Source organism: Podarcis gaigeae (assembly GCF_964106915.1).
Source record: "Podarcis gaigeae genome assembly, chromosome: 1".
Lineage (NCBI taxonomy): Eukaryota > Metazoa > Chordata > Lepidosauria > Squamata > Lacertidae > Podarcis > Podarcis gaigeae.
The window spans coordinates 131868165-131881870 of NC_139678.1; the positions used below are offsets into that span (position 1 = coordinate 131868165).

A 13706-nucleotide genomic window follows, 5' to 3' on the forward strand; every position below is an offset into this window, starting at 1 on the left:
TCGCAGTGAGGGAACTGCCAGAAGGTCCTCGGAGCTGGACCTCAGTGCCCAGGCAGAATGATGGGGGTGGAGACACTTCTTCAGTTATACTGGGCTGAGGCCGTTTAGGGCTTTGAATGTCAGCACCAACACTTTGAATTGTGCTCAGAAACGTACTGGGAGCTCTATTGCCAGTTCATTTTTTCATTAGAGGAAAGAAAGAGGAAACCTTCTTAATAGCTACTCTTACCACCCTTCCCAACAAATGAATAGATTTCACTGCCATCCCAAATGGTCAGACAACTTAGGTCCAATGCTAATTTCTACTACTTCCTTTAAAAACCCTACGATTCCTAAGATGGGTTATAGAAGAAATCTTTAAAAAAATTAAAATACGTATGAAAGAAAACCTAAAAGTTGTAAAATACTTTAAATAAGCAGCATAAAATCCTCAGCCAGGTGCGGAAGAAGGGGTGTGTGGCAGGGGCGGTTTGTACCGGGTGTCACCACTGAGGGTGGGTGACAAAATGCCAGTTTAAACAAGCATCCTCATTTATAATGCATTATTGGAGTCCAATGTGGAAATTACCAGAATAGGAATAACTGAATCTAAGCTATCTCTCCAGATAGTGTTGCAACTTTGTGAAAGTTGCTCTGTTGCATTGAGATTACCCACAGGTATGCAGTTACACCCCAGGAGAATCCCCTAGACTGTGAAGCTTTAGGGTAGGAGTGGGGAACCTGTGACCTTCCAGATGTTGTTGGAAAATAATTCCCATCTCCCCTGACCATTGACTATGCTTGTTGGGTCTGATGGGAGTTGGAGTCCAATCTGGAGTCCAACAGCTGGAGGACCGCAGGTTCCCTATCCCTAGGTTTATTGGCTATCATCTAGTCTGTTAAAAAGCCCAAGCACTAATTCAGTAATTCCACTGTCTCACCTGTGTAGTAGCCCCCCAGTACTGTCTTCTGGAATCTCCCACCCAAGCCAAAACTGAACAGCCACAATATGATATTCCCCCTCTCCTCCATAGAAAGCCTGCCAAGAGGGAAGATATGGTCAGTGGTATTGAAATTTTCCAAGATGTCTTAGAAAATAAACAGGGCTGCATACGCCTCTTTCTCTTATGATAATCCCGTTCTACTCCATTGCTAATGGTACATGGGGTGACTCAAGGTTTCATTTTATGCCCCATGCTATTTGACACCAGCATGAAGTGATCTGGGCTAAAGTGTCAGCATGATTTGGATGATATTTTGCCCTACCTTCCTTTCCGTCTGGTAGTTCCAGGAGGAGGGTTGAACTTCGAAATTGAGGTCTAGAGGCTTTTCTGGGTTGGATGAGACTAAGGAATCTGAAGTTTAATTAGGTAAGATAGAATTAAGATAGAAGATTCAGGTGGGGATCTTTGATGGGTTGCACTTGCCCTGAAGGATCAGGGTCAGTGTTAGAAACTGAGATATGAAAACTAGGAGCTAAATGGCACCTTAAACCTAGGTTATGGGCGCAACAGGGGAGTGTCTAGGTGCACTTTTTTAATAACAAGAAAAAAAGCTGAAAATGAATGAACTGCAGCTAAAATATTATGTTCAATTTTCCCCTGCGCACCCTCCTAATATTCTTAAGAGGGTCTCTTCTCCAGTCTTCAGAGAGTAGCTGGAAGTGTGGAGTCAGAAAAAGGTCCATCTTTCCTTCTACTCTGCAGTTTTAATCTGAAATCTTAGGGCCAGATCTCAGAAACTACTTGTGCTAATGAAATTCCCTGCCACAAAAAGTGCCTAGAACAATGGGAGTTTTGAACACTGATCAGGCTCACAGCTTGGGTATGTTTCTGGACTCTTCTCTAACTGGATAAGTTCATGTGGTTGCAGTGCCCAGAGCTGTATTCAACCACCTTCAGTAGCACACCAGCTGTGACCCTACCTGGAGATGTTGGACCTCGCCATGGTTACTCACACACTGGACATTAGCAAAGAGTTCTGCCCAGGGCTGCCTTTGAAGATGCCTTGGAAGCTACCACTGCCACACTCTGCAGCTCCCTGGTTTTTGTCTGGAGCAAGGTGATCAGATCAGATCAGATCTCACACTGATATTTTGCCACTTATACTGGTTGCCAGTGTGTTTCTGGGCTCAGTTCAAAGTTCTGGTGATAACTTTTAAATCCCTGAACAATATTGGACCAAGTTACTTTAGGGACCACTTGCGCCAATTTCAGCCTACCCATATCCTAATATCTATATCTGAAGCCTGTTGGGATGATCGCTGGTAAAAACTTTTGGGCACAAGGAACAGCACCCTTCTGAGGTGGCCGCCATTTATGGAATTTAATTGCAATCAAATTCTGTCACTCACTTTTTTTAAAAAAAGCCCTAAAGACATAGTTGTTTTAGAGTGGCCTTTGGGGATTAAATGTGATGTTGGCAGTTGGATTAGATAGATTGAGGCACATATCTAATGCTAGTTTTGACCTATGTTAGTCTGTGTCCTGTTTTGCATATCAAGGTAAGCTAAACTATGCTTACTTGGATTGCATGAACACTCTGGCTTCCAGAGATGAACTCACACCTGATCTCCTCCTCCCTGGTCCTTTTAGCTCAGCTGAGTATGGCAGCTAAGCCAATGTTTGGTTTAGCATGTTGGCTGAACCCAGGATTGTGGTTACACTCTCCTCTTTAACCACAGTTGATAGCCAATAACAAATCATGACAACAGATTGTCGTTCATGAGGAGAGAGCTCAACTACGATACTAGTGGTAAGCTTAGCTGCAGTGCAACATCAAGCTGAGCTGAAAGGTCCAAGGAACAAAGTGGATGTGACCTCCCCAGAAGCCAGCATGTTTGTGCAAAGTCATGGGATGGCTTAGTGTTGCAAATGTTTTATTGCAATCTGATTTAATAGTTTTACTGTTGTATTTAAATTGATTGACACTGATGTACTTTAGTGATTGCATACCACTTTGTGAGACTGTTGTTATAAAAAGTAGCATAAATGAATGAATAATAAATACAGTGGTACCTCGGGTTACATATGCTTCAGGTTACATACGCTTCAGGTTACAGACTCCGCTAACCCAGAAATAGTACCTTGGGTCAAGAACTTCAGGTTGAGAACAGAAATCATGCTCCGGCGGCATGGCGGCAGCAGGAGGCCCCATTAGCTAAAGTGCTGCTTCAGGTTAATAACAGTTTCAGGTTAAGAACGGACCTCCGGAACGAATTAAGTACTTAACCCGAGGTACCACTGTGGTAAACAATTTTCTCAGTCACACAATCATTAGGAAACTAATTGTCAATAATACCTGTGTAAAAGTACAGACCTGTTTTAATTTTCATGTTTTGCATTATCATAGCTGTCAACCTTTCCCTTTTCTTGCGAGGAATCCTATTCGGAATAAGGGGATTTCCCTTAAAAAAAGGGAAACGTTGACAGCTATGGGCATCATGACCCCTTTGTAAACCCTTTTGTGTGAAATGCTTCAGCATCCAAGAATTGATTTAAAAGGAAACAGCTCATTTGAACTGGAAAACGTTGGATACAGAGGTCATATCTTTAGAGCTTATGTTATGCTAACTGGTATGCATTTCATGTCAGAGAAGCAACATTGCCCTTCAAGTCGAAGAAACTCCTGTGGCCTATGTTATAAAGTTGCAGACAACCACATAATAAAACCTGTTACTACTTACTGTACATGCAGTGTGTGTGTGCCTGTGTAGCTACAACTAATATATCTGAACAATAACATAAAATCTTACTTTGAACTTTTATTCTTGTGTCAAGTTGACAAGAAGCCTTTAAAAACCGCTTGTAAATGGTGTAGAGGTGTTATTTATGATTTAGTGGGATATAATTATGTTAAAAAAATAAAATAGAAATTTGTGAGATGGAGTAAATGAAGATAATATAAACCCATTTGGTGCTTGCAAGATTTTGCTATCTGTATGTGCTATTTCTTACTGAGTCAGTGCACCTCATGTGTTTGTCATCACATGAGATTTGCCTTTTACATTGAGAGCTCTTTCCAGTAATTGTTTTTATCCTTTGGTCAGCAAAATAATAGTAAAAAAATTACAACACCCAATTTAGGACGATGACTGAATATTGTAATGAGAGTCCATGTAAAAAGAAGAAGAAGAAGAAGAAGAAAAGGAGATATTTGATTTTTGAGCTAGATCTCTGCATAACCTAGTGGTTAGAAATCATTCAGATATGTATCCAACACTGCTGTTCTGCTAGCAAGGAAGACACACACCTGCCCTCCTCACTGCTATACCCCCTGCACACCTTCAAATTCTGTTCCAGAGTGTTGAACACTCTGAGGGCATGTAGAAAGACGAAGTCACATTGTGCAAATGGAACACAGTGCATGCAGTGTTGGATACGACCTTCAGTGTTCTATAAAATAGATGGAACTTCACTAGAGGCATGGGTTACAGTTTTTTACAATGCAGAAAGGATTATTAATCTCAAATTAAGCTCTCAACTCTGAGTCACAGATCCTAACTTTTTGCTCTTTGACTAGATGAGTTGTGCTTCCTCCCATGAACAGAAGCTCTTCCTGTTCACGGAGTGAAAGTTAAGGAACCATGTAGGGATATTGCGGAGTGGGGAGTGGGGTCCGGAGGGAGCACACTTCCCCACCAGCAGGCAGCCACAGTCTGCCGGCACGCGTGACCCTGGGGTGCGGGGCATATCCCCCCCCCAGACAAGCCAAGGCTGTCTGTACATCGTTCCCTCTGTCTGACCTTTTGCGGTCTCAGCAATCCGCGGTGTCCTGTCTGTAACTTTTGTCTCTGAGACCTTTTGTCTCCTTCATCATACACTGTGCAAGGGGAAAATGACGCGGTGGAAACAGGTGCCAAAATAACTTTGTACCACCCCACGATCTTGGGACTGGAAGATGTGTAAAGGTCACAGTTCAAAATGTATCTGCTTGGGTTTGCATATTTGTCTCAATAAAAGGAGGCGCCACAGGGCTAGCCAGCAGCTTGCATGCAGCTCACCTGTGCACAGCTCACCTGATGATCAACCCCCAGTTTTGTGCCTTCACTTCAGAACCAAGCTTATGTTAATATTTAGAGAGCTTTTTAGTTGCTCAAGCAAGGAGGCAAAGGGCAAATCATGTTGTGCCCCAGCACAACAGAATTTGCACAGTACATTTCATTTCTTTTACCGAAAAGTAATTTTATTGGGTTGTATCCAGTTGTGTCCCCCTGTCCTACTGTTAAAATGAAGGCATTAATTGGGGGAAAGGGAGGGGAAATGATTTTCACAGTTTTCCTCTTCAGACTCCTATGCACACACACACACACATCTGCCTAGAAAGTTGGGTAACCCTTTGGAATAATATGGGATGTGGCATGATGAGTTGTAGAGAAAGGAAGAATTTGCAAAAATCACTCCCCCACACCAGTCACATAAGTCTTTGTTGCATCAAATTGGTTTACAATTGGATGCACCCCATTGTATTAAATTATTTCACTTCTAAAGAACATGGCCATAAGAACCACAGTTTGCCCAAACACTAATTTATACATATATACATGAGTTACAGATAGCATTGATTGCTGCATTCATGTTTGATCAAAGCTCTTCAACTCCACTTGCTACATACAAATCTAAGAAGACACTATAAGCTTAATTGGTTTTTATTTTTGTCCCCCCCCCCCCCCGTTTAAAGTGAACTGTTCTTATAAGAGTAAAATAAGCTGCTTTTGGATTTTGTGCAGTGAATTCAGTTCTACAACAATGGGGGTATTATTTTTAACTTGCTACTTATTACAGTGGTACCTCAGGATGTGAACGGGATCTGTTCCAGAGCCCCGTTCACATCCTGAAGCGAACGCAACCCACATCTGCGTGTGCATGGGTCGCGATTCGCCGCTTCTGTGCATGACACCATTTTGACCATCTGCACATGCACGAGTGGCGAAACCTGGAACTAATGTGTTCCGTTACTTCTGGGTCACCGCGGAGCACAACCCGAAAGCGCTCAACCTGAAGCGTATTCAACCCGAGGTATGATTGTACATGGTATGCTGAAGTATGGCTGTGTCCTATAGAAGAGCTCTCAGTATTTTGCTCCTCCCTGGTCCAAAGTGATGCAACAGCTGAGCCAAGGGTTGGTTTAGCATGTCATTCCAACATGGTCTCATGGTTCTCAACTCATTAATCAAGAGCTTTAGGCAAAGTTTGTACTTGGTCATGGTTAAGGAGCAGAGAGCTTAATCATGAGCCCAGGTTTGGCTGACCCTAAGCCAAATGCTTACTTAGCTGCTGCACTGCAGAGAGCTCAAAGAACTAGAGAAGAGCAAAGGAAATGTGATGTTATTCCTGGGAACATATATGTTCACACTAAGTCATGCATTGGATGGGAACATAACTGGTATGTGATACTGCTGCAATAATGGTTTCTACTTAAGAAATATATATTTAAGGAATATTTAAGGAAATACGCAAAATACTTAATATCTAAATGGAAAAGCGATTTAAATGCTATGAAACTAAGGATACAATCCTATAAACACTTAGCTGGCAGTGTGTCTCACTAAGCTTAATGATAGTTACTTCTGAGTTGTCAGTTGCCCTCTTCATCCCTGGTCAGCATAGCCCAAACTATGTATTTACAGACTAATTCCCTGTTTCTTCAACATATGAAGGTCACATGGGTTTCCAGTGTAGGACAAGTGCCTTCACTTTCTGAGGCATTGTTTAAATCCATACTGAGACTTTCAGCAGGCCAAATTGGGTAATCCCTTCTTAGTCTATTACACTAGAAAGCCTGAACATGTTTTCGCATTATCTTCACTCTGTCATGTGAGAGAAAGCATGGTGCTTAAAATATTATTTGATTTCAGAGGAGTTACCACTGGGTGTTTAAGCTTGAGGTACAGCTGTGTGTGTGGTTCCCCTGCCCCCTTTTGTTCATGTGCTAAATACTCTCCTTCCAAAATAAATTCTTTGTGCAGATTAAAAATTCATAAACTTAGTCATTTTCTAACCGAAACCTACAACAGATACTGTTATAGTAAATTTTCTTTTTTTGTCTAATACATGTTGTAGTAGTATAGTTTTTACCTGTTATAGTGAGATATCATTTTCATGATGTGTGTTTTGCTTTGTAGAACTAGGCTTCTCTTGATGAAAACTAAAAGTTCAAGCAACTGAACGCAGATGTATGAAGAGAGTGCTCTCACAGCTGGATTGTTCATATTTTTGAAATTTAGTTATTACTTATTTTTTTGAAACCAGAGAGCCAAACTAAAAGTTGGATTGTATGCCTCAGTTATTTTGATTGGGGTAGAATTTTTTATTCAAACTGAACTATAAATGCACACTGGAACATGTCTTTCTTTGTTATCTTCTCTGTAGCATTCAGTAAAATATCAATAGCTGCAGTGCCACAACATGTTTCAGATAAGTAGGAGTAGTTTTCCTCAAGAAAAGCCTTTATTATTCTGTGTTTGTAACTTTTCTGTAACTAGTTGTTTTGTGTGACAGGTGGGAGATTCAAGAAGGAGATAGTAGTTGATGGACAGAGTTACCTGCTGCTGATTAGAGATGAAGGTGGTCCTCCTGAGGCACAGGTGAGCACAGTGTTTAAGTGATATTAACAGAATGAAAAATTGGTGACGAATGCCACACCGTTACGCCAGAGTCTAAACTGGTGGAATCAGTGCTTGCTCAGTGCTGTCAAAATAAAATAAAAAGTTCTTTCATAAGCTACACCAGAACCAGCCCTCATAGCCTGTTTCCCACTAAAAAGCCCCTGAATTTGCCAGTAGGAGCATAACCTCCAGCAGCAGAACCAGTCTAGTAATACTATAGGTTTGGATACGTTCAACCTTCTGCTCTGCAGATTAATGATCTGAAGAGCAGATATTATATGATTTTCTTACCCATCACAATGCTTCCCCCTGGGCCTGTTTGTGCTCTGCTTCTGCACCCTCTTTTTGTTGTTCAACTCTTTTCAAGTGGATTTTCAGGTGTGCACAGACACAAACGTGTCATAATAGCATACAAATTAAATACCCAATAAACATGAGAGAGAATGAGTATGAGTCATGTCCCATATTTTGGCATTGATCCTATTTAAACAGCTTAAGATATCATAGAATTGTAGAGTTGGTACCCCAAGGGTCATCTAATCCAATCTCCTGTAATGCAGGAATCTATGACAGATGGCCACCCTATCTCTGCTTTAAAACATCCACCGCCTCCAAAGGGAGACCGTTCCACTGATGAACAGCTCTTCCTGTCAGAAAGTTATTTCTGATGTTCAGTCAGAATCTCCTTCCTTATAACTGGAATCCATTGGTTTAAGTCCTACCCTCTAGAGCAGGAGAAAACAAGCTTGCTCCATCTTCCATGTGATAGCCCTTTAGATATTTGAAGATGGCTATAATATCTCCTCTCAGTCTCCTCTTTTCGAGGCTAAACATACCCAACTCCCTCATCGGTTCCTCATGAGACTTGGTTTCCAGACCCTCGATCATCTTGGTTGCCCTCCTTTGCATACATTCCAGTTTGTCAATATTGTGCCCAGAATTGGACACAGTATTCCAGGTGTGCCCTGACCAAGGCGGAATAGAGTGGCACTGTTACTTCACTCGATCAGAACGCCATACTTCTGTTGATGCAGCCTACAATAGCATTAGCTTTTTTTTGCCGCTGCATCACACTGTTGTCTCATTTGCAGCTTGTGGTCTACAACCCCTAAATCCTTTTCACATGTATTACTGGTAAGCCAGGTGTCCCCCATTTTATATTTGTGCAGATGGTTTTTTCTGCCTAAGTGTAGAACCTTGCATTTGTTCCTATTGAATTTCATTTTGTTAGTTTTGGCTCAGTTCTTCAATCTGTTAAAGTAATATTGAACCCCGATTCTGCCTTCTGTGACATTGGCCTCCACTCCCAGTTTGGTGTAATCTGCAAATTTGATGAGCATCCCCTCCACTCCTTTATCCAAGTTGTTTATAAAGATGTTGAACAACAATGGGGCCAGGAAGGAACCACTTGTCACTTTTCTCCAGAATGAGGAAGAACTGTTAGTGAGCAATATTCTGGTTTGGTCAGTCAACTAGCTACAAATCTACCTAACAGCTATCCAGTCCACAATTTACCAGCTTCTCCACAATAAGATCACGGGGGACTTCGTCAAACGCCATACTTAAATCAAGATACACTGCATCCACAGCATTCCTCTGATCTACCAAGCTCTAAATCTCAAACAATATGTGAAAGTTCATAATAGGGCCATTGTTTTAGCTGTTTTAACTGTTCATAATTTGTGTGGGTTTTTGTAGCTATTTGTTTTTGTTGAGGAAAGGGAGATGTTTCTTGGAGGAAAGGAGCTATGCAGGCTGTGAGGGGATTACAGTGGTTTGGGGTTAGGAGGAGCTATGAGTTGAGAGGCGGGGCAGGCTGTGTAAAGGGCACATCACACAGGCAGTTAGTGACTGCCTTGTGCCAGCCCTTCCTCCAATCTGAGGAATAGCAGTTATTTTATCAGCCAGCCTTTGAACCTGAGGCAGCTGTTGTTGAATGCCCGTTCAGCTCTGAATAAGGCTCATACATGATCTGATGTATATCACTGAGACCTGGGTGAGTGCGCAGAGTTCAGTTGGTCTCTCTCTCTTTCTCTCTCTTTCCAGTTGAGGGAAGGGATCTACAGTATGTATTTTTGGCACTGGGCAATTGGGTCAGATTACAGATTTTGTTGGGGGGACGCGGGTGGCGCTGTGGGTAAAAGCCTCAGCGCCTAGGGCTTGCCGATCGAAAGGTCGGCGGTTCGAATCCCCGCGGCGGGGTGCGCTCCTGTTGCTCGGTCCCAGTGCCTGCCAACCTAGCAGTTCGAAAGCACCCTCGGGTGCAAGTAGATAAATAGGGACCGCTTTCTAGCGGGAAGGTAAACGGCGTTTCCGTGTGCAGCTCTGGCTCGCCAGAGCAGCGATGTCACACTGGCCACGTGACCCGGAAGTGTCTTCGGACAGCGCTGGCCCCTGGCCTCTTGAGTGAGATGGGCGCACAACCCCAGAGTCTGGCAAGACTGGCCCGTACGGGCGGGGTACCTTTACCTTTACCTTTACTTACAGATTTTGTTGGTTTACCGCCTACCTTGCTGCCTAGCAGTCTCCCTATCTGAGCTGAGAGGACTGGTTTTGGAGGTGGTGTTGAGAATTCCCAGACTGCTAGTTCAAGGGGACTTCAACTGATGCCTTTGTTACATATCTTTAAGTGCCAGGCAAAATCATTCCTCTTCTCTCAGGCCTTTGACTGATTAAACAACCTATGGCCTTTCAAACTGTGTGTGTGGGAGTAGTCATTGTTTTTGTTTTTTGTTAATGTATTTTTTTGTTTTTGTATTTATATATTTTAAACTGTCATGTCATCTTCAGATAAAGGGTGGCTAAATAAATAAATGACAAGGACCTACAAATAAGGACAAAAAGCAGTATTGTAATTCCGTATCAAAATATATGTTACGCTTGTAAAATGCCAGACACATATGTCAAGAAACAGGATGTGAAAAAATCCAGTTTATAACAGAATGGCATTTTGATACACAAAAACTGAGATTCTACATAGCAGTGCAATAAAAACACTTACACAGTAAACATCCAGTTTACTGGATGTTGACTATAATTATTCACTGCACTGCAGAAATATACTAAAAGTAACTAGTTATACTGTGGTGGATACCAGCCTTGACAAAGCATGGGTGTCACAATCGAATTGTGCATATCTATTGTTGCTTCAGTAAAAAAACAAATCAAAACACTGGGGGGGGGGCATTGAGAAGTTTCTTTGTAAGCAAGGTGCTTTTTTGATTAGGAAATGTAATTAACCAAGAGTAGTTCTTTATGCGAGCTGGGTATTTATGGTTTGAGTTGTGTTAAAGATTGTTGAATGCATGCACCCTCAGCACATCATCTGATAACACAGTCTACAGTCCTGCTGGCTTCAGGGGTCAATAGGACTGAAACCTGCCTCCTCACCCATGAGCAGAGGTCACCCTGTGATGCCAGTTGATAAACAGTTTGGCATGGGTTGGGGAAAAACCCCCATCCCTGTCCTAAATCTGTATCCAGGGCAGCTGTTTACCAGCTCCATCTGGTACGTAGGCTGAGACCCTATCTGCCTGCAGACTGTCTCGCCAGAGTGGTGCATGCTCTGGTTATCTCCCGCTTGGACTACTGCAATGCACTCTACGTGGGGCTACCTTTGAAGGTGACTCAGAAACTACAACTAATCCAGAATGCGGCAGCTAGACTGGTGACTGGGAGCGGCCGCCGAGACCATATAACACCGGTCTTGAAAGACCTACATTGGCTCCCAGTATGTTTCCGAGCACAATTCAAAGTGTTGGTGCTGACCTTTAAAGCCCTAAACGGCCTCGGCCCAGTATACCTGAAGGAGCGTCTCCACCCCCATCATTCTGCCCGGACGCTTAGGTCCAGCGCCGAGGGCCTTCTGGCGGTTCCCTCATTGCAAGAAGCAAAGCTACAGGGAACCAGGCAGAGGGCCTTCTCGGTAGTGGCGCCCACCCTGTGGAACGCCCTTCCAGCAGATGTCAAAGCGATAAATAACTACCTGACATTCAGAAGACATCTTAAGGCAGCCCTGTTCAGGGAAGTTTTTAACGTGTGATATTTTACTGTGTTTTTTATTTATGGAAGCCGCCCAGAGTGGCTGGGGAGGCCCAGCCAGATGGGCGGGGTATAAATAAATTATTATTATTATTATTATTATTATTATTATTATTATTATTATTAATCCTTGATATCTGAAATCAGCCACTGCATATCAGTATTTGCTATCACACTCCTAATAACAGAATGGTGTACATTCTAAAATGTCACTTGAATTATTTGATATGAGTCCAAATACATACAGTAGTGGGTTGGTACCATCTGGTATATTACCCAGTCCCAGCATATGCTAGTGTTTGGTTGTTGTTGTTGTTGTTTTAAAAATAATATTCTGTACTGATCCTGTGGAAGAGTGCAGTGGGCTGTTGCAGCACCATGGAGAGCTCCTACTAAGCTGTGCCTACTGATTATAAACAATTGGTAGCATGTCTCTCCTGAAGAAGCTACCCTGGACCCTGGGATTTACAGCAGCTATTGCCCAGTCACGAATACAAGCTTCTTGGGTAAGTTGGTGGAGAGAGTGGTGGTACAACAGTCACAGGAGATCCACTGGACTGGCAGGCTAGCATAGTTCATGGAGTCTGGTGGAAAGCACCTGGGAGTGCTCTGGTTTCAGATCTTAGGAGCTCTGGTGTTTTGAGATCGGGTTCAGTGATTCCCCTGATCACTAGTATTGGTCAGAGCTAGGACTGGATCTGGCTCCTAGCAATAATTTTGAAAGAGAATGGGTTAAAGTTGAGGGGGGAAACTAGCTGTTGTTTGTTCTTCCTTACCTTTTCCCCTTCAGTAACACCTTCCTATCAACAGTGGTTGCTCTCAGATAAGCCAGTGAAGTAATATTACAGAGTTAACAGGGATTTGATCAAAAGATCTGGCACAATTCCTAACTTTATCATGGTAGATAAATTTCTTCCTCTGGATTTGATGTAACTGCTAACCATTTATTTGTAATCTGTATGCATTATTCTATATCTAAAAATGAAATACATTCATGACTTCAACTTTGAATGTATAGTATTGGTTAATTTATGGGATAGTGTTATTTCTTGGGACATGAATCTATTCCTGATCTATCTTAAATACAGTGGTACCTCAGGTTAAGTATTTAATTCGTTCCAGAGGTCTGTTCTTAACCTGAAACAGTTCTTAACCTGAAGCACCACTTTAGCTAATGGGGCCTCCCACTGTTGCCACGCCGCCAGAGCACGATTTCTGTTCTCATCCTGAAGCAAAGTTCTTAACCTGAAGCACTATTTCTGGGTTAGCGGAGTCTGTAACCTGAAGCGTATGTAACCTGAAGCGTATGTAACCTGAAGCGTATGTAACCTGAGGTACCACTGTATACTGTAATTATGTCATAAAGATATCGATTTTTTTTCAATGACACAGAATATTTGGGATAAAATAACTTCCTATAAATTAAGAAATTAGTATTTATCTTTTAATTTTATCTTTGACTTAAGTTTATTTCCAACACCACTACAGTGGTACCTCAGGTTACATATGCTTCAGGTTACAGACTCTGCTAACCCAGAAATAGTGCTTCAGGTTAAGAACTTTGCTTCTGGATGAGAACAGAAATCGAGCTCCGGCGGTGTGGCAGCAGCGGGAGGCCCCATTAGCTAAAGTGGTGCTTCAAGGTTAAGAACAGTTTCATGTTAAGAATGGACCTCCAGAATGAATTAAGTACTTGACCCGAGGTACCACTGTATAGCATGTTTCGGTGAATACAGTGGTACCTCTGGTTACAAACTTAATTCGTTCCAGCTAGTGGAGCTTCCCGCTGTTGCTGTGCTGCCGGAGCATGATTTCTGTTCTCATCCTGGGGCGAAGTTCTCAACCCAAGGTACTACTTCTGGGTTAGCAGAGTCTGTAACCCAAAGTGTTTGTAACCCAAGGTACCACTGTAGTTGTACATAACAAACTTTTGACTAAAGTCGTTCAGTCATACTAGATTAATATGTACATATAAAGCATGCAACAAGCATGAAGGGAACAGGACATTTACCGAGTAGAGCAGTGTTTTATTCTCATCTTGAAATGTTGGGCCTGCGAAGTGGAGGCCATGTATGGCTAG

The 13706-nt window shown here is 42.4% G+C and overlaps 1 protein-coding gene across 4 annotated transcripts in view; it reads left to right on the top strand.

The window, feature by feature from the left end:
- AGAP1 (ArfGAP with GTPase domain, ankyrin repeat and PH domain 1) overlaps window positions 1-13706 on the top strand; it is a 316238-nt gene that overhangs the window by 40282 nt on the left and 262250 nt on the right. For all 4 annotated transcript variants that reach the window (XM_083706024.1, XM_083706025.1, XM_083706026.1 and 1 more), the window contains one exon: window positions 7479-7564. In XM_083706024.1, coding sequence (XP_083562150.1) covers window positions 7479-7564 — 86 coding nt within the window. The remainder of the gene's footprint in view (window positions 1-7478; window positions 7565-13706) is intronic.